Source organism: Hypomesus transpacificus, chromosome 13, assembly GCF_021917145.1.
Source record: "Hypomesus transpacificus isolate Combined female chromosome 13, fHypTra1, whole genome shotgun sequence".
Classification (NCBI taxonomy): Eukaryota; Metazoa; Chordata; class Actinopteri; order Osmeriformes; family Osmeridae; genus Hypomesus; species Hypomesus transpacificus.
In genome coordinates, this window is record NC_061072.1 from 13758577 (window position 1) to 13779585 (window position 21009).

A 21009-nucleotide genomic window follows, 5' to 3' on the forward strand; every position below is an offset into this window, starting at 1 on the left:
CAAATGGTTGTACTGGCTATGGCCAATGTTTCTGCAATGGCTCTGATTGATTTTCCATCTTCTCTAAGACTCACAATTGCTTGTTTTTCACCCAAAGACAGCGCTCTGGTTTTCATGTTGTTTTCACCTCTGAATACAGTCTGCATAGACAAAACCTATCTTACCCAATCTGAACCTGAGTGTAGACATTCAGTGGTATTTATTGATTGAATAATGTATGTAATAGGACACACCTGGGCAACAAAACACACCTGTCAGTCACATGTTCCAATACTTTTGCTCACGTGACAAATGGGTGGGTTCGAACAAAAAGGTGATATTTTCTAATTTGTGCATCAGATCCTGATGTAAATACCTGGAAATAAAAGCTGAAACGTTGATCTCTGGTTTCACATTCATCGTTTGATGTCAAGCCCAAATGTTTTCAGTCTACAGCAAAAATAAAGGAATTGGCCTCACTGTTCCAATACTTTTGGAGGGCACTGTATATATGTCTGTGTGTGTAATGTGTGTGTCATGCTTCTTGTGTGTGTGTGTGTTTGTGTGTGTGTGCCCCACAGTCTGATGCAGAGGAGGTTCTCTGAGCCCAACAACTACATAGACAGCCTGCCCTCCGTCCCTCATGGTTCAGATGACCTCTATGACGATGTGCCCTCTATAGAGGCCGACCCAGAGGTGAGCACATCAGCACGCACTGCCTCTATACCTCTCTGTAGGGGGACAGCTAACAACAGTATACACCTGCTATAGTCTCAAACACTTTCAGATCGCCAAACTTGAGTTGTCGACGAACCTCTTTCACAGGACTTGATAGTGTTCTCACCCTATGGGAAAAAGGGCGTGCTTAAATCAAATTGAATCATCTTCAATGAGAGCTAATGGGTGACATCAGGAAGAATTTCAAATATCAGAAACAAGGCCCCTTATTTTTGTTGGATTTAGTATATTCACATGCTTACGCACAAGTAAAAGTATAAGTATAAAATAGTATTAATTAAGAATAATAATTAAAATAATTTAAACTTGGGCATCAAATAGACCATGTACCTCCTTCCAGAGTCTGCCATGCAAATCTCATGCTCCATCTCAGTGTGTGTTGTCCCTCTCACGTTGTGACAGGACGCTGAGGACAGCAGTCTCCTCGAGAGCCGGGGGGACAGCGCCCTGTGTGGTCAGGAGGAGCTCTGCGGCCTGGAGGTCAAGCCTGCGCTGGGCTCGGGGCAGGAAGCTGCCCACCAGGTTTACCTGGATCTCATCCCGGTGAGGTCGTTCCTGCACACGTCCGGTGGGAGAACGTGTCCTCCTAAAGACTCGTCCAGCCCCACAGCAGCCCCCGCCGAGGGCCCGTTAGACCCCCACAGCACTGTGAGTCATGAGAGGGAATGTCTTGGTTCTTTGGATGTGCGAACAGCATGGGTGAATTCGGTATCCAATGCTGTATTCCCCAAATAATCATAATTCTGTATTGAAATAATAGATGTCTGATGTAGTGTATGTTTTTTCCGGAACATTTGACAGGGTTGTTATCAGTTTAAGTGTCTTTGGTTCAACCCGCGTGTGTGAATGGCAGCTGTGAAGGCTTGAAAGAGTCTTAATTGTCCATTTGTTGGACATATACACACTGTACATGCTACCATTTCCTAGATCATCATAGTTAGTAATTATTATATTGACTTAGTCTATGTTCATTGGTTGTAGGTGGAATCGAATAGCCAATCAGACCTTAGTCCTTCGTTGACCCAAAATGGCGCCAATCCCACCGCTACCACCAGCAGAAGCGAACCAGAATGCCGTTCCCCGTGCCCCAGTCCCATCCCTCTCCATACCCCGCCTCAGAAGAACACCTTCCCCAGCCAGGACACTCCGAGGAAGGCTAACCCCGGAACAAAGACCCCTCCTGTCTCCAGTGCAGCTCCCCTCAGCACACACCCACCCAAGACTCAAGTGGGACTGAGTCTTAGCACAGCCAGTGTTCCCCCACACAGTCCCCAGCCCCCCAGAGGAAGGAGCACCAGCAGTGGAGACAAGATCAAGGCTCTGTCAACAGGTGAGAAGGGAAATAGAGGTGCAACAATGACCTTGTGTAAGGAATGGCGCTTGGTTAAAAATTCCCTTTCTGTTTGCCTCTATGAATGAGAGAGTCACTTATGCTATAATGACATGAGAGGATGGAGACTCAGCCTCTAATGTGTCTCCGCAGCCCACCCCGGAGCCATAGAGGCCAAGCTGGGGAAGAACCGGACGGAGGCCGACTTGCGGCGCTACACAGACGAGCGAGACGGTCTGGAGCGCGAGAGAGAGGAGGTGAAGAGCAGCCTGGCCCAGCTGAAGAAGCAGAGGAGGGAAACCAAGGAGGAGCTCAGCACCTGCCAAGGTACGGAGCGCCAGCCAGGCCAAACTTGATGACCACCGCTCGTGTCAATCAGCTGTGTGGCAGCAGTGAAATACATACAGGACAGTGGGTCCTGAGGACCAGGGTTGAAGACCATTCCTGTAGACCAACATCTTATGTTTTTGCTTGTTGACACCGTCTTTTAGCTTGGACCTTAGCTTGCTTTGGAAGCACGATTACAGTACCATTCTGACATGCTAACTGAGTCCATACCATGGTGTGTCTCAGACCCGGGGCTGCAGGCCTCGCTGGAGGCGTGTCTGAAGCAGAAGGAGGAGGCGTGCCGGGAGGCGGAGCGCCGGCGGGTGGAGGTGGAGCTGAGGCTGATGGAGGTGAAGGAGAACCTGAGGAAGGTGGAGTCAGGGCCTTTCACTCTAGGGACCACCTTGAACAGTCTCCAAGACACGCCTACGGTTAGTATGACTTTAGGAAAGAATACAGAATATAATAGCTTTATTCTAATATTGATGTACTGAATAAATGTACACATATTTCCTGAGCTGGATAGACCAGAAATCTTAACACATGAATCTAACTCACTCATCTTTTCATAAAATGTCATCCAATATACATAACTGTGCAGGGGTTAGGCCTAGGGCTTTCTCTACGGTAAACATTTGTCAGAACAAAGTAAATGTGAAGTCGATGACGGCAGTGATTCATTAGTCTGATTCTCTTTTCTCTCACATGTTCCTAGCCAAAGGCGGTATCTATGACAACCACCCAAACCAGCAACAGTGGAGACTTGTCCTCACCAATCAACTCTGCCACGGCTCTGAAGAACAGGCCTGCGTCCGTCATGTCCTCAAGCAAAGGAAACGTCCTAGAGAAGACTAAGGTCAGAGGGCATCAACATACACACACACACACACATGCAAACGCATGGCACTGAGGGTGAAAACACACACACACACACACATGGGGTTGTAATCGTGAGATGTGGTACTTTTCTTGTTTTGGCCATAAGAGGGCGACCACTGTACACCTAACATCAATGTTAGGACTTGATGTTGCTGTGTACTGTGTATAAAACAACATATTCTCTTTTTATACACATAGGAATGGGAGAAGAAGTCCACCACCTAGTACAGAAAGAAAAGGTTTGTTATGTACAGAGCCGGAGGTCACCTGACTATGGTGACTAGGTGCCCCTTGTCCAGGTCCGCTGTTCATCCCCTCACATGGCCATGCAGGGAGGAGCTAATGATAGGGTGCTTCAGCAAAGATCCAATCACAAAGAAGCACACCTGTCTCCTGGACTACCAGTGCCACTGGACAACCTTAGAGTTACAGACTATTTAAAATGTTTTAAGGGAGATATCATCCAGTTATTTGATTATAATGGAAACGTTGAATGTTTGTTCAATAGACTGAAGTAACATGCCCAAAGACGTGTAAGAGACCACTGAGTATCATTTTATGCCTTCGCCATCTCTTTACCCCTCTACATGGCCATTTGGTACTGTCTAGATCGTAGCTTGGTTCGTGTATGCCGGTAGCCAAGATGTAAATACATATTATTACACGGTTCTATTCTGCCTGTTTGACTTGTTGTATGCTAGCTAAAACTTGCACTTTTTACTCAAATAAAAGGTAGTACTGACAGCAACCGATGTTTTTAGTTTGACTTTCTTTAAATAACCACATTCAGCATTTTTGCAATTAGCATTGCCACACATGGACACTTGTCAGAAAGTAATCTTTATACATTTAGCCCTCAACAACATTGAAAAGTACAACCAATTACTATTAATAGTCAAAGCTTGATCTTCTTAATGCGAGGGAAGGAAATTGGTTTGAGGATACAAGTGTTTCTGTACACCTCAGTGTCATGTTGGTGTTACAGTTAGCAGCCTGGCCTTCCTGTTGTTAGCTTGGTGATTTCTCTCACACGGATCTCATATCCAACCTCAGAATCACTGCCCCAAGTCAAGTCATGTGTTATTGCAGCTGAGGTTGTGTGTCCAACCAGCTTTGGCCTGTTAAAGTTGTCAAATGATTTTTTTGGGGGGGTGAAAACCCTTGGTGTTTTCAGTAATACTACCGCAACAATCAATTTTGGTCTTGTGTTTTGATGAAACAGTAGTTACAAACAATAGTTTGTAATAGTCATACATGGACACTTGTATTTGGTCATGATATTGTTCTATCATAGAAGAAAAAAATAAATAGTTTTTATTAAAATAATGTTATATCTTGTTCTTCCCAGAGAAATAATCCAACAGAACAACAATGACACTTTTGTTATAAAATATTAGGTTATAGAAAATATGGCACTAGTTTGAACATGGCTAACAAATAAGACAGTAAATGGAGCCAGAAATCAAGGACAAAACATGGTCCCTTTGGTAAGTGAATTGTGTTCACCAAAATGAAAATATAATACTAATAGTAATATTATTTGTAGTTGCTGTAAGATTTACTTTACAGCAATCTTGAACAAATGAACACATATTAATTCAGATGTACTGTAGAGTGAAAAAAACTAAAATATGTACAAAACCACTTCAAACATTGGAGCACTGATGGCTGTATAGTACGTTTCAGTAATGCCAAATCCTATAGGCTGCATGGGGTCCTACTGTCTCTCATCAGATATTTAACACAATAAAAGGCACTTAACATGATATCATCCAAGTCCTCTTTCATAAAAACATCCCTTTACTCCTTTATGTATGTGCAGCCCTTAAAGGGGTCTGCAACCGAGTGCTGCGTGCACACAGTGTCTGCTCATTCTGTTGTGTGAGGGTGTTTGTGTGTGTGTTTATGAGTGTGTGTTTATGAGTGTGTGTTTATGTGTGTGTGTTTATGAGTGTGTGTTTGTGTGTGTGTGTTTATGTGTGTGTGTTTATGATTGTGTGTTTATGAGTGTGTGTGTTTGTGAGTGTGTGTGTCTATGTGTGTGTGTCTATGTGTGTGTGTGTGTGTCTATGTGTGTGTGGAGGAGGCTGCCCTGGCTGGGTGTCTCCTGCGGTGCAGTTTATAGTGATGCAGCAGTTGTTCATGGCTCTTCTTCTGCCTGCTCTTCCTCCTGAAGCCTGCCGGTCTGGGGAGGTCTCCTCTAGAGGACGGCCTGCTACTTCCTGAGATTCAAAACAGAAACATTGAATAGATCATATTAACCAAGTACTGTGAAGGCTAAAAACTAAACTTTCAACAGTAATAACTTTTGGCTGCGACGAGCAGCTCTATAGCTCAATCTGTCAGTCGATCGGTCGGAGCTATTGAGAATATGCGCTTGTTGATAAGTAGTGTACAGTTTGAGGAACAGCAGGTCAAGTTTCAGGTCCAACCTATGTTGCTATGTGTTCCATCTCACTCTAATTTCACCTTTGGTGTACCATAGGTCATAGGGACTGTTACATATACATATCAGTTGCCCTCCTGAAGAGTAGAGTGAAAGGGAGTGCTCATTGTGTACTGACGTGTCTCGCAGTGTGGCCCCTCGAAGCCTTGGCACTGGCATCGGAAGCTCCCTCCAGACAGGATGCAGACCCCGTCGTTCATACAGGGGCTGGGCCTGCACAGGTCCACTGGCTTCTTCACATCTGATTGGAAAATGAAGCACAGGCATCGATAGCTTCTTCTAAATGCAGTCCATCCGTCTTATTGGTGCTTGTAGCTCAGAAGACTATGTGTGTAATGTTCCACTGTACATATCATGCAGTATTATACAATTATATATACAGTAACTGAATATTGTTCAATAGATTGGCACTGGAATGAGGAAAAAATAACCATGTAAGCCAAAGGAAAACTATTTCTAGTCTTCAATGAGACAATGTTTATCATAGAATGTGTTTATGGTCTGACTGACATCATATTGTAATCCCCAATCAACATGTATGAGAAGTCATGAATTAGAAAGAGAATGTCGAGGCAATGTTGGAAGATGAGCCCATGTGGCCAAGTGAGGGACGCTGCAGCAGTACCTGAACACACCATCTGCACCAGCACATCCTCAAAGTACTTAAGTTCCTCGTAGGACGTCACGGTGACCATGTGGTCCTCTTTCCCGGCGATGCGCAGCAGCCTGTCTCGCTGCACGTCCCCAATCCCGATCACAAACACCGACACGCCGTTCTCCCGGAGCTTCAGGGCAGGAACGGCCGCGTCGTCCCCTCCCGACCCGTCCGTCACCACCACGACCGCTTTGTTGACCCCGGGCCGCGCCCCTTTGCCCACCGTCAGCACGTTGGAGTGGATGTGCAGCAGGGCGGAGCCCGTGGAGGCGGAGCCACCCAGGTAGTTGGCGGCGGCGGCGGCCTTGAGCACGGCGGAGCCGGTGTCGTGGGTGTCCAGGTCGAAGGTGGTGACGGGCCGGCGGCCGTACACCACCAGCGCCACCTGGGCTACGTCCCGGTTGATGTCGAACTGGACACTGAGGCTGCGCACAAAGTCTCGGAGCGTGGCAAAGTTGTCACGGCCCACACCTCCGGACCCGTCCAGAGCAAAGACCAGGTCCACAGCCTGGCCCAGACACCCTGAGGGAGGGAGGGAGGGAGGGAGGGAGGGAGGGAGGGAGGGAGGGAGGGAGGGAGACTCACAGCATCGCATCATCGCGGCAGAGAAGATTGGTAAATTCACTTGGTCGTGTCTCATAAAAAGGTTCTTTGTAGAAAGACTACAGGTATTTCGATAATAAGCTTAAAAACAAATGAGTTACAAACAATTTTCATTCACAGAACTGTTTCCTGCTTCTGGGCCTCTTTCATTTACAAAACATCAAACACATTCAACAACAAAGAAGTACCTTGAGTGTCCACGCTGCAGATCTTGGCTTTCAGCTCCGGGATTTTGGCATTGAACCTATCAGGGGAGGAGTAGGTGACAGTCCGTTGAGGATTCCCAGTGATATTGTTGAGCTGTTCCTTTAAGGCGTCGGGCCCCACCCCTATGAGGAAGATCTCCCGGTCCCTGGCGTATTTCGAGGGCTCCACCACCTCGTCGACGGCTGGCGTGGCCGTCAGCAGCACCACAACCCGAGGGAGGTCGTCGGTCACGTCGGCAAACACCGGGGCGCTATGGAAACCGTGGTGTGTCACGTAGCGGAGTGCCTGACCCGTTTTCGTTTCCCCTCCAATGGGTTGGAGCCCCTCCACTGCTTTGAGGAGACCCCTTACATCACCTTTAAACTTGCCCACCGGAGCGTCCACACGCGTCTCACCACCAAACACGGCCAGGCCCACTAACGTGGGGGTGTCGTGACCCATCACGGCCTGTAGGAAGCGTTTGAGGAAGGATTTGAGGCGCAGGAACCCCTCTAAGGTGAGAGTGGTAGAGCCCTCTATGAGGAAGAGTAGGTCCACGGAGCAGTCTAACATCAGCTTCGGGGCTGGGGGAGGGGGAGGGGGAGAGCATAGGGTCAGTTTGTGGACTCATTCACAGGCACTGTATACAGCATTTTCAGGTTTTCACAAAAGTCTACTCTTCCATCATTCAGCACTACATTCTTGATAGAGATCTCGGCTGAAGCCGGGGTGAGGGTAGAACAGGGGTGTTCTAATAATATAGCTCATTCAACAAAAATACCATAGGGGATCATGCATCTATTCTTGGGTCAGATCTGTGTTGTCACAAAGCAGTGCTGACAGCCACAAAGTAGGAATGCAGGAAGAATGTTTTCCCCTTTCTGGACTACATCTCTTTCTCTTCCTTCTTCGGAATAAGAATCGTATCTCTCATCATCTCAAAGTAAGCCATGAATAGTTTAGGCTCAAGTCAGATATTCTATCCAGCCATGACAAAGCATGGAAACAAAGCATTGAAATATCACTTAATCGATCGTGACCGGTAAAGGTAAGTCTACCCTTAATGTAGTCAACACGATGTGGACCCCACAGTTGAAAGAGTGAATGAGAGACTGTGTGTGTCTGTGTCTTGGTGACCACCTCCACTCACCACACTGGGGGTGTCCTCCATAGCCAGGCAGGCAGACACAGCGGAACGCCTCTGGGCCCTCAGAAACACACGTGCCCCCATTCAGACAGGGCTGGGAGTCACAGGGTTCTGGGACACAACACAACCATGGTTTGTACATGTTGGATGGGAGTTCGAGGTATGGGGTGATGTGGTGTTGGGTGTGCATGCATGTGTGTGTGTAATGTGTTTTTAAGGTCTTACCTGGACAAATAGTTCGGTGACAGACTGTCTGGTGGCTCTTGTAAACCTTATTCCACCTGCAACATGAAGTAGCGTCTGTTATGGACAAAAATCCCCATAAACTGACACACTGTAGAATGATCTTCTTTGTTTAGGAACAGATGCATCTAAATGACAGCTGTTTCCTTCTGAATGCAAAGACGTAGTTTCCAACACATGAACCAGGGAAGATCTAGATATTTCCAGGCTGAAATAACAAGGTATGAGGAGAAACAATAATAGAAGTGTCATAGTTTTCTGAAAGGACATCACTACATAAAACACCATACAAGTGTAGAGACACTCTACAAGCCCAAGTCAGAGGATGACCTATCAAGGACAGGTCGTTCTGTCATGTCCTGTTCAAGCATGTACATGTACATGCTACGGGACCATGTGGTCAGACAGTGTCATAGTGTGTACTTGTGTGTCGGGGGGGGGGGGGGGGGAGTAGGGCGTGTTGTCTGTGTGTGCTAACCTGTAAAAGGGACAGAGGGAGGTGTATGGGGAGTATCCTTTCGAGCCTTTCCAGCACATGAAGTTGCCCTTGAGTTCCTTCACCGTCTCCAGAGTTTTCCTCTCGCAGGGCAGCGTCTCCGTCTGGCAGCCTGAAGAGAGGGCGGGGAAGGGACCAGGGGGCGGATTACGGGGGGGTTTGGGGGGGTCTGACCCCACTAATTAAGACTTGAACCCCCCCAAAAGAGGTAAAAACAGCAGGTCGGGGGGGTAGATACACGCCCTGGAGAAGAAGTTGACCCCCCCCGATTGTCATTGTATAATTTGTACCCTGGAAGGGACCGAGAACGAGCAGTGTGGGGTGTCTTCTGAACAGCGCCAAAAACAGACAACGATCCCTAACAACGAGCCCTAACAACGATCCATACGATGCTGCTTGAAAATGTCTCGCTTGATGACAAGAAGGAAAGTTGAAAAGTGTGATATTGCTCAGATCAGATTGATGGGTTACTTCTGTGGGTTGGGGCTATGGTATGTACCTGTGGGTTAGGCCTAGGTTAGGTGGGTTGGGGCTATGGTAGGTGGGTCAGGGCTGTGTGAGGTGGGATAGGGCTGTTCGCTACCTGTGGTCTAGGGCCAAAGTAGGGTAGCTACCTGGGGGTACAGCAGTGCAGACTGAGGAGGTGGTGAGCGTGGTGTACAGGCCGTTGACCGCGTCTTGGACATGCTCTGCGAAGAACACATGACTCTCCACAGGCTCGCTGGCCAGGGCGTGGAGCTCCTCCCACCTGAGGGAGGGAGAGAGGGAGGCAGGAGAGAAAAAAAGAGAGCCAGCACATAACATTAACCACCGAAAACTGTGACGTAAGGGGTCTGCTTTGGCTAAAGAGAGTGAGAAAGAGAAACATTGAAAGAAAGCGTTTGACATTGAAAGAGCGTGTGAAAGAGCACGCCACAGAAAGGCTTCATGAACACTTCTGTTGGAGAACACTGAAGGAGAGAGACGGTTCCCCAGTTTGAGTCCCTCATGTAACCATGGCGCTAACGGTGCCAACCGACACCCCAGGGTAAGAGGCAGGCAGACAGAGAGACAAGGGGATAGGAAAAAGGAAAACCTTTGTGTGTGTGTGTGTTTGTGTTATGTGTGGGCAGATCTTGAAGCAGAGAAAATGTCAACGCTATTCTTTACAAAGCCTCCTAGCTAAGCAGGGGGATAATTAATGAAGATTCTTCTCTCTTTTCCTGCTTGGACCCCGCCCTATATTCAACTCCACACACAACCTGCAGACAGACACAAATAACAAACCATTAACCCCCCCTTCCATATCACACACACACAAGCAGACGCACAGCCCTACCTGGGGTAGCGGAGTCCCACAGCAAACAGGGTGACGCCCATCTGCTTGAGCTCCGTAGCGGCCTTCAGCACGGCACCCTGGGACTTCCCATCGGACAGCAGGATGACGATCCTGGGAACGGTGGCATTCCGCCCGCCCGGGAATCCCTTCTTCAGGATGTACTTGAGAGCCAGACCTGTCTGGGTGCTGCCCCCTCTGGCAGGGAGGGGAGGAGCAGAGAAGACGAGGGAGGGAGAGGATAGCGAGAGGAAGGTGGAGGAGGTAAGGGAAAGGAGGAGCAGAAGGGGGGATGGGGGAAGAGGGATAAGGGGTTGAATGGGTGGAGGAGGAGATATGAAAGGGGAACAAAAGTTGGCATGGGGAAGAAAAGGCATAGAGAGGGAGGGAGGAGGGGTTGAACAATGTGGTGGGAGAGTAATGAGGTGGGGGGGAGATAAACAAGGGAGAGATGGGGGGGGGGGGGGGGGGGGGAGTGTGAGAGAAGAGGAGGGGAACAAGGTGGTTCAGAGCGGAGGAGGAAGAAGGGGGGTAAAGAGAGGGACAGAAGGCGGAGGAAGGGGAAAAAGAGAGAATTAAAGACAGTGAGTCTATGGGTGGTTTCAGTATTTGGTTTCATGTCTGCGTACTTTCACAGTGTTTACAGGGTGGAGGGTGGTAATTGCTGGGAGAACCCTGACAGGAACGTGAGTGTTGGAAATGTGATCGCTGTGGCCTCGTTGTTGACCTCTCTCATACACAAACAATGAATTGTCTAGGCATACAAGCCGGCGTAGTCTATACATACTGTAATTTACAAAAGACTGGGATCCACTGTGAGGGCACTGACTACAATAGCAATACACAAGACGGCCTACTCTACACATTGAAATGTACACATACAGAGTAGACACACACACACACTTTGTTCACGTGTACCAGTTTATCCCTTTTCCAAGCAGGATTATCTACTCTTAATCTGAATTTAATTTGCTTCTAGTACCAGAAACTCCTTCCCTAATTCCTTGCCAAACTTCAAATTGTGTGTGTGTCTGTGTGATTAATATGTGTGCATCCCAAAGCCTTATGTGGTATACTCACATCTATAGAGGGTCATCTGTGGTGTAGAAAATGTTTAGGGAAAGAGGGACATATTGTATCAACAGTGTCTTTGTCTCTCGTTACCTCAGTGGGTGTCGCTCTACATTTCTGCCAATCACTCCACAATAGTTCGAGGCCACTGATTTGTCTAAAACTGGTGAAGCACAACAGCAGGGAGATCCACATGGCATCATTGAAGCACGTACAAAACACTTGGAGGCATTTCAGACGGAGCTTAGAGAGGCTCACACAGCAGTTGTGCACGACTGACGTGAGATATTTCCACAGCAGTCGTGTGAAATCATCCTTTCACCCCCTCCCCCCTTCCTGGGAAATGGTACGTCCGGCTGGATTAGCAAGTTTTGGGCCCGCCGCCCAAGAATGAATTTGCAGGGGTGTAAATCAACAACTCAACTCCTGGTTCTGGATTAGTTGCGTTACCCTAATGTTTTTACTGAGCAACTCAGTCGATCATTCTTGAGGAATTGACTCGTTTTTGGAGGCTGAACATTCAATAATTGGTGGCTACTGACACTGCCAAAGACATTAAGCAACATAAAGCAAAACAAATCCTGTGGAAGAGGGCAGAACTGATAAGAGAGGAGCCTGTACTGTACTTGTATGTGACTTTCTTCAAGCGTTTGCGCAGCTCTGCCTTGGTAGAGTAGGAGTCCAGAGAGATCTCCAGTCTAGGAGAGGAGCCAAACTGGATCAATCCCACTCGCACCTGAACACAGAAGACCATAAAACTCATGTCTTTATGGGAATCTGAAAGATGAGATGCCCCTCTCGGGAAATGTATTGTGGGGGAGGGGGGGGGGGGAAGGGTTGCAAACGTTCCAACGATGTTAATTCAAGAGTCATTTATGAAGATACTAATGCAGCCGTATGAATTGGATTCCTGATGCCTGTACTCAGAGTGGCACAACAACAATGACTTGTGATTTGGACAGATAACTCGAGTTCTCTTTGCAGCCGTGTTTGTGAGGCTCGTACCTTGTTGGGCCTGACGTCCAGAGCTTCTGTCAGTTTGAGAGCATAGTGTTTGGATCTCTCAAAGCTGCCCTTCCCCACGCTGTAGGAACCGTCCATGAGGAGAAGCACGTCCATGGGAGTAGAACACTTCATCACTACGTGACACACGGTGATGAAGGGAGAGTCAAACGCATGGCCGCACACTCAGACTACCACACACACTTGCACACATACAGGAAAAAAGGTATCGATTTCATATTAGGTTAGCACAAACACACAAATGAACATGTAGTATACACATGCACACAGCCATTCACACATACACACACAAACACACAAAAAGAAGAGGTGAAAAAAAAAAACATGGCTTTCTTCCCAGGAAACTAACAGGACCGCACACACACATTCAGCTGCAATCAAATGGTGGCTGGATGCCAAGCAGTTGCATTCCTGGCTGAGCATCTTGTTATTCAATTAGTTGATTTGTGAGATACTCTTGTTAACTTGCAATAAGTCTCACTGTGAATGAATGAATAACAAACTCACAAGATACACAATGACACACAATGTCACACAGCAGTCTCCCTCCCTCCCTCTCATTCTCTTTCTCTCTCTCTCTCTCTCTCTCTCTCTCTCTCTCTCTCTCTCTCTCTCTCTCTCTCTCTCTCTGTAAAACATTCACACACACATATACAATAACACACACACAATCTTTTTCTCTCTCTCACACACACACACACACACACACAAAGTTGAGCATGTTTGTACCGGCTAGCAGTGTAAATGATGAGTGGTGTAGCTGTCATGTCAGAACACGCCCTCGGCCGTAAAGGGAGCGATTAGAGCTGGAGACGGCCTGCTGTCGTCTGTCAGACGGCACCAAAATATGTTGCTGCTCTCCCAACCAGCCCGGTCACACACACACACAACCTTTGTATCACATACGCAGACAGGTATCACACACACGACTAACTCTTCCCCATTGCAAGCGTTACACCACCACATCAACCCTGTTGAAAACACGGCAAGAGAAGGACCAAGGACAGCCTCAGGTCCACATGCTACTCACTGTCTCCTGCAGTGTGGATCTTACTGATGGTCTCACGGTTGGCTTGGATCTCCTGCACAGAGCGCACAGGGTTAACTGTGGGGAAGAGAATAGCAACAACTTCAAAAGGAGTCACTTAAGATAATGGTGAGTGACAGAACAGAGGTCAAAACGAAAACATCTGAAACCCTTTTCGTTTCGGTAACAGACCGGACGACCGGTCAGAAAGGTGGAGCCTGACAATCAGTTGGTTCAGTCAGGATGTTTAGGAACACGAGCTGGGAGGCATTAGACCACCCTACTGTCGTGTCGTGTCAGTGACATGGGTACGTGGATAAAGGGATGAGAAGTTTGAACAACTGTAGGGCCGGGATGTGACTCACAGCCTACAGCATAATGATAGAGAACAAACTCAAAACGACAACCGCTTATTAGCACGTGTCCACGGAGTGTGTTTACCCCTCCTGTGCTACACACACACACTCAAGAACCTCCCCCTCTCCCTCCCTCCCACACACACACAGACACACACACTTCCCTAGGGCCAAGGGGGGCCCTAACCCCCATGGTCTGTAAATGTTAGTTGTCATTTTGCCATTTTGAACTCTTTAAAAAGGGACGTCATTTAGAGGGATTGGCATTCCAACCACGCCCCCTGGGCCTTGTGAATGAGCGGGAGCGGAGCTGTCCTCAAAGTGAATCTTGCTAGCTGCTCGATTGAACAACCATCCTGTCCCCCTTTCACAATAACCCATCAAGTTGGAAGACAGGATGACAGCAACGTGGAGAGATGAAATCCTTTTATCACAGTAGCTTAATGGGCACCATTGCGTTTCTCCAGGGTGGTGTGTGGTTTGGAATGGGGGCATGTAATCTTGGATGCACAAACATTGAGGAATGAGTGGGCCTTCCCATATCACCACGGTGACCACCGAGTGACAGGCAAATATATAGCGAGTCTGGGGAAATTCTGATGGTTCATTGGTGCGCAGAAAGCTTAGGTGGTTTTAGTGTCTTTCCTTCACTAGACCAATTCAAAGGGACAATACAAAGAGTTTGTGATGCTATAGAAACGTGTACACTGAACAAACATGAACGTATGCTAACTAAAAACCTGCTACTGTACGAGAGCCTGTAAACATGGGTCTCCTGCTCAGCTCTTCATAAATACCCAACCCCACATATGTCATATTACAGGGGATATAATAACTAAGGAATCACTAGTGTTGACCACAATTATACTACACCTCATTGCCACTATACTGAGCTAGATTCTGTGTGGTTATACTGTAGTAGTTGGTGCACCAGCACACACACAGACAAACAAATCAAAGCCACGGAAAATGTTAACCACTACCTCTACCACTGAGGCCTGTCTACATCGGATAAACACTAGAAACAGTTTTCACATTTTGGATTTGAATGTCAGTCAAACTGCGGCATCACTTCTGCATGTCTTCTTTCCCGCTACAGTAGGCTACATCAACACCTCTTCTCCTGTCCAGGTGCCTCGTGAAGACAAAAAATGACTTTTCCAACACTCGTCTTGCAAAAAAAAGCTCCTTAGCTGTATCCCAAGGCTCACGACCAGTTCCAATTCATGTTCATGTTCATCTTCCTTTGTGATGTGATTCGGCCATGGAACAGACCATCAATGCTGAGGGTAACAGGGGGTCTTACTTTAGTGGTTCACGACAGCCCTAAAGAGACAACTGGATACAGAGTACAACTTTGACATTTGGTTTAAATCTCATCGCATCACTTCATCTTTGAGATCCTTTGTCTCAACCCTAACGGGCCATAACATCAGAGAACACCATTTAATTGCATCTTAGGGGTAGTCTTCCACACGGTCCAATATGACTACATCAACTGTGTCAACCACACTTCCAACATTGACTTTGATCTTCAAAGTGACAGTGACCTCTAACTTGAATGAGTCACGATGCTTCACATGACCCCACAGGGCCCCCGAATTGTGGAATCTTAAAGCCTGTGTAGGCAGTTTCATTGTGAACATCGAAAGGCCCTTTCTGCACACGGTCATTCTTCTCACCTCAAACCCCCTCACAGATTTACAACACGTGTACAATGTGTGTAGAAGACAGCTTAGTGGGGGAGAGGAGGAGCCTAGCCGACAGGACGACCCGTGTCAGTGAGAGAGGAAGGCCAAGGGGCTTCTGGGAAGGTTCCCAGGAATCTCCCAGGAAAACTATGATTAGGTGCTATCTTTCCGTGGAGCTGGGTGCATGGAGCTGGGATTATATGGATCCTGAGGTCCTCAAACACTGGAACATGTTATTTGTCTTGTCAGCAAGGTAGGGAAAGGGGGAGCAGTCTAAGCCATGCACCAGTCTGGTTTTTGAAGTTCAAAGTGTTGTAATGGCCAACAGTAAATACTTTGGCAGACGCTAAAGCAGTTATTTTAGAAAACACCTCAACTGGTATATTGGTCCTAGCAATAACGCCTCTTCCTCAGGGCGAATGTTCCTAGCCCAAGTGCATTCTGTGGATAGGCTATAAAAGTAAGACAAATCTCAGCTGTCTGGCAAGAAGCGATAAAATCTGACAGACAAGGGGCAATGAAATTCACAACTGTTCGAAAGGGGTAAAAAAAACGTGGCTTTTGCTTGTAAAACATGTCACACAATCCTCACTGAACTGTAAAATAGCACTCCACTTGTTTCCAGATATTACCGGTACATTCATGCTTAACTATGTGCACCATTTACAAGTTCCTAGTTATCCTTTCCTGTGGACTTCCTTTTGAGTGGGCTTTTCTCACGGTATTTTTCTTCCATGCATTTCTCTGACAATCTCTTTTTAAACATGATCGTTCTTTCATAATGTTCCTGTAACATCTGCTTCTCCGGTGGTGTTTCAGGGTGGACCTACCTTGAATGAGCAGCAGAGCAAGGAGACAGGAGAGCTGGCTGGTACGATGCATGTTGGGGAAACCTGGAAGGAAATATTCAAGTTTAGAGGAAACAACATCTCTCCCTTTAGCCGTCTGAGTGGAGAGAGAGAGAGTAAGTGAAAGAGTGTGAGAGAGAGAGGGAGAGAGAGACAGAGAGAGTGAAAGAGAGCCAGACAGGTAGACACAGAGACATTCTTTTAGTGTGTGTTTGTGAAAGACTTTCAGCGTAAATTACCACTGGAGGGAGAGAGTGGGAGTGAGGTAAAGACAGAGAACGGGGGTTACAAGAGGAGAATTTAACCCACAAGAATAGGACAGCACAGCTGTGCTCTATTCTGAGTAACAGAGGGGCACAGAAATATTTTAACGAGGGTGCTACTGTAAAAGGTAAAAGCGCAGGTCAGGGCACAGAAAGGCTATTCTAAAAACGTGCACACAACGCTGGGCGTGGAGTACCAGACTAAAGAGTTCCACATGCATTGCTAATATAGACTGAAGTGAGCACAGGTGGACATTGCTGGGAAGAATCCGTTCCATTTAGAATATCATGGAAACCAAAGATGAAGATAAAAAGTGACCTATGAAGCCAACATTGTTTCAGGCATCAGGAAGTGTTTTGTGTATTCTAATATCTAGTCTCATGGCATGGACAGTGTTTACAGCATAATGTAGTGGCATCATAGCACTTGTACTGTATGAAGGGCTTGAACTACGTGTTCAGATCCCACAGTTCACTAGCTCTGAGGAATTAGGAGTGTCCACTGCATGCCACTAAGTCATTTGAACTTTCATGATATTGCAACTAGACTAATCATTTACTTTTTTGTGTGTGTGTGTGTGCGCGCACATAGGAGGAGGTAATGGGAATAATTAAATGAAAGGAGGAAGTCTACCCTGGTCCTGCTGGAGAAGGTGTCAATCACAAAGAGAGCTGTTCAATGGCAGACCATTACAAACCTGTCTGTGTCAATTAATAAAGATTGATGACAAAGTACGTTGCCCCAAACAGGTCACATTTAATGCAACAGTACATACCTGTGCTACATAGCCTTAGTTAAAAGCACAAAGTCAATGTCTGCAGTTAGAGAAGGAGTCGAGACCATTAACTAACAACACAATTGGAATCAGATGGGTTGAAATTGGAATCAGCTGACTGAACGGGTCACAACGCAGTTGGAGCACTAACGGTCACCTGTCCAGTAGAGTTGATGTTACCTAGAGAACGGAAGGATGATTTGAACTAACAACTGGGGCCATTATTATCCCATCGCATCCTGAAGTTCCAACTGGGAAACAGGAAGCAGCCACTGGTTTTTGTGTTCATTGACAACTTTCTATTGAATCTGCTAGAAAGGAGACAAAGTGTATAGATGCTGATCTTAGGTCAGCTCCACCTGTTTCCCAGTAAGGTCTAAAGGTTGTACTTGTGGAAAGTAAAGTGACTTTGGATCTGTCCTGAAGCGAAGGAAGTTCCTCCACTCTCTGACCCTCGCCTATTCACAAGGAAAAAGCCAAAGGTGAAACTTTCAAGGCCTGAACAGCAGGATGAAATGAAAAGATGTTGACAAGTGCCTCTGCAACCCCTCTGCAGCATAGGGACAGGGGAGCGAGGAGTGAGGTTGAGTGACTGCCTCATACAGTCTCCAGCCCAATGAACTCCATGCACCCACTGTTTGTCAAAATTGGTCTCAGACCTGCAATAGATAGGCCGTGCAGGCGTGACATATCTCAAACTCTTAATTACAAACAACCTCTACTACTTCCAGGTTCCCCAACAATAATAACAACCTCATTCAAACACCCGAGCAAGAAAGCAGAGCTATTTACATACATACATAACCAAACACAAAGTGAAGAATGCCCACAAGTCACTTCCACTGGTCTGTGTGACCATACTTCACACGTCTATGTGTCATCAAAGACACATAGACACTACATTATCTTTAAGGTTAAACCACCATATCGACTTCCCTCCATTTGTTGAGTCTGTGTGGTTAACAAAGGATGATTACAGTATTTCTGACAGTCTGCCTCAAAGCTGTTGGCGTGCCAACAGATTAAGAGATAACATCTCACCTGCTTTTGATGTAAGCATCTGTGTGTGTGTGTGTGTGTGTCTGTGTGTACATGGCACAGTGCGCTTACTGAAATACGTCGAGGAAAAGTACGAGTGTGTCTCCCTTCTCAGGTCTGCAGTGTGAAATCTTATTGGTTGAGTTCCAAGTGCCTTGTGGAGTTTGCCAGTGGTGAGCTTATACATCTGAGGATTTGCGGTGCGATTCCAAAGATGACACACTGAGCCGTAAAACCTTTCTCAGACTCGAGGCCTACAGATATCTGAGGAACAGTCATATCCTATCGAGGAGTGAATGGCAAATGTCAGGAAGTGTGTGTGTGTGTGTGTGTGTTGGGTGTGTGTCTATGCCTTGAGAAGAGAATGTGAGTCCGATTTGAGTTGGGGAGAGAGCGCTCCTAAAGAGCAGCCTCTTTGTCTGTGATAGCCATCTAAGGACCCGACACAGGAGTGCCTCTGTTGGAGCCCGTTCAGAAAGCGGCCCAAGAAGCCCAGCGAGATAACCATCAGTGGCCTGCTGCTCCCTTTGTGTGCTCACCAGGGCATCTCAAGGACTGGAGATTTCATTAAGGAGTGAGGGGGCTTAGGCTTAGATCCACACAAGCATGCACTCGGGCATACCCACTTACACACATTCATGATCATGATCAAGTAGTACACAGACAAAATCATACTGACACACTTGATACTTTACACACACACGCACGCATGCACGCACGAGCACACACCTTACTTCTCTGGCATCCTCTTCTAACACATTCCGTAGGACCCTTCACCCAACCTAACCTCCTTTTTCTCCTCGCTCTCTCTCTCCCCCTCTGTCACTCTAATGGAGTCACATTCCAGGATTATCTGAGATTTCTTCTCATGTCCCTTAAGAAATGATCTCAACATAAATATGCTGAACTTCCACAGTAATTGGAAGTAAGTACAAAGTTTGTTATAAAGCATGTTGTCAGGTTGTGCCGCACATAATTGCTTCTCTTTCATCTGAAACTTCCCCCAGTCCACCTGTTTGAGGGAAACTGTATTGAACTGTAATTAAAGTCAAATTCAAGGCTACTATTTTTGGTATATATATACAAAACTATAACTGTTAATCTAATGAGATAAAACAGAACAATATTGTTTCCATTTGTAGTAGCCATGCTGATGTGGAAAACCAGACCCCGACGTAATATGTTCTTCTCCACACCAGAAACTCACACCAAACTCACACCAAGAGCAGAAACGGTTCATTGACGTGCCTTCTGTTTCTGAAAGTCAGAAAACTGCATCCACACCACATCATTAGAAAGGAGGGCTCTTGAACTCACTTCATACAAATACTAGGAATTTAACCAAGAACACACATGCTATTTACAAAACCACACCTGCACACGCACTTTTACAAATCATAAACGCTATAGGTTTTCCAACCATCCTACCATATCAACATTCCCCATTGAGTCAATATTCAGAAAGATCTCAAACTAATTTGACTGGGTTTGTTGTAATCCAGATTGGGCTGTTATATGAGAAAGGACAGAGAGACACACTGACCTTATCCTAAACTTTAGGAATTGTGCCTTACAACTACTGCTTAAAGCGCTTTACAGTAAGTCATTTTTTACATGTACAAGCATGTTTCTTATGAAAGTGTGGACATTTTTTTAAACATATTTGAGGAGCAGTGTCAGTAGACTGTAGAGTAGTATATTATACTGACAACTAGGCATACTTGAACATTCATGTAATAAAGGATAGTTGCTTTGAAACATGGCCCTTAATCAATTTCAAAAGAACGCTGATCAAGTGTTTCAAGTCCCACTTACAGGCCCAGACAGAAACACTCACACACACTTCAAAGAGCTCTGCTCAGTGGCATGTCCTTAATGCTTTTAGGAAACAAACGTATGCTCACAAGTTGAGAGACAAAGATAACCCATGTATTATGACTCCAAAATTGTTTTTATCTTTGCAATCAGAAACCAGAAAGATTGTTTCATCTGGACATCATTGTCCTTCTGTGAGATCACTTACAATAATAAGACTTATGCGACAGGATGTTTGTTTTGTAAAACATTGCTCAAAGTTTTTTCTTTCCTTTGGGAATAATTTACTGAGATTGAGATAATAAAACAATACTGTGGCGTTGAATTTCTCTACACAAAATAAATCACGACAGCCTAATTGATTATGGACAAGTTAGTACAGTAACTGTCAAATTATATTGCAGTAGCTTTTTTTTGTATACAGATACATACAGATCAGTGCGCGAGTCTATGCCTCGAATCAATAAACTGCCTAAAAAACATTTTCAATTTCATCACTGCGATGTATTGAGAGTTATGGAATGAATTGTGGCAAGTACCTACCATGTAATATTCTGTTAAAATATTGGATGCACGAACCAAAACAGCTGATTGAGTTCCTTCCCACAGACGCGTCTTTTGGATAACAGATCCCCCTAACTCGGCAGCGCAGGACTCACGCTCTGCCTTCAACTCACTTCCGCAGTGGGCAAACTAATGATTTCATTCGCTTCTGGGATGGGCAACCATCCTGTCATTCCCACTTCCGAGACGATCA

At 46.2% G+C, this 21009-nt stretch overlaps 2 protein-coding genes across 7 annotated transcripts in view; one reads left to right on the forward strand and one right to left on the reverse strand.

Annotated features, from left to right (window-relative positions):
* The window catches only part of afap1l2 (actin filament associated protein 1-like 2), a 33877-nt gene extending 29876 nt beyond the window's left edge, over positions 1-4001 (forward strand). For all 6 annotated transcript variants that reach the window (XM_047033027.1, XM_047033029.1, XM_047033028.1 and 3 more), the window contains 7 exons: positions 561-675; positions 1120-1365; positions 1699-2047; positions 2201-2374; positions 2621-2805; positions 3090-3230; positions 3452-4001. In XM_047033027.1, the coding sequence (XP_046888983.1) occupies positions 561-675; positions 1120-1365; positions 1699-2047; positions 2201-2374; positions 2621-2805; positions 3090-3230; positions 3452-3478 (1237 nt within the window). In that variant the 3' untranslated portion in view covers positions 3479-4001. The remainder of the gene's footprint in view (positions 1-560; positions 676-1119; positions 1366-1698; positions 2048-2200; positions 2375-2620; positions 2806-3089; positions 3231-3451) is intronic.
* A 1263-nt stretch (positions 4002-5264) lies between these two features.
* Positions 5265-20954, reverse strand: vwa2 (von Willebrand factor A domain containing 2). Its single transcript, XM_047033040.1, has 14 exons — positions 20796-20954; positions 16343-16405; positions 13469-13543; positions 12421-12554; positions 12042-12151; positions 10348-10542; positions 9644-9777; positions 9012-9141; positions 8516-8571; positions 8294-8401; positions 7146-7727; positions 6325-6876; positions 5818-5940; positions 5265-5475 (listed from the first exon to the last, which is right to left on the reverse strand). Exons 2-14 carry the CDS (start codon positions 16392-16394, stop codon positions 5321-5323), a joined length of 2406 nt encoding a protein of 801 aa, XP_046888996.1. The 5' UTR covers positions 16395-16405; positions 20796-20954; the 3' UTR covers positions 5265-5320.
* Positions 20955-21009: the final 55 nt, after the last annotated feature.

Bases quoted from the DNA above. Each gene is read 5' to 3' on its own strand.
- vwa2 (XM_047033040.1), bottom strand. From the start codon at position 16,394: ATGCATCGTACCAGCCAGCTCTCCTGTCTCCTTGCTCTGCTGCTCATT. The intron at 10,543-12,041 runs GTACAGTACAGG...CCTCCCTGCCAG, and splicing joins TTGAAGAAAGTCACATACAA to AGGGGGCAGCACCCAGACAG. The intron at 5,476-5,817 runs GTCAGTACACAA...TTTGAATCTCAG, and splicing joins GGGGCCACACTGCGAGACAC to GAAGTAGCAGGCCGTCCTCT.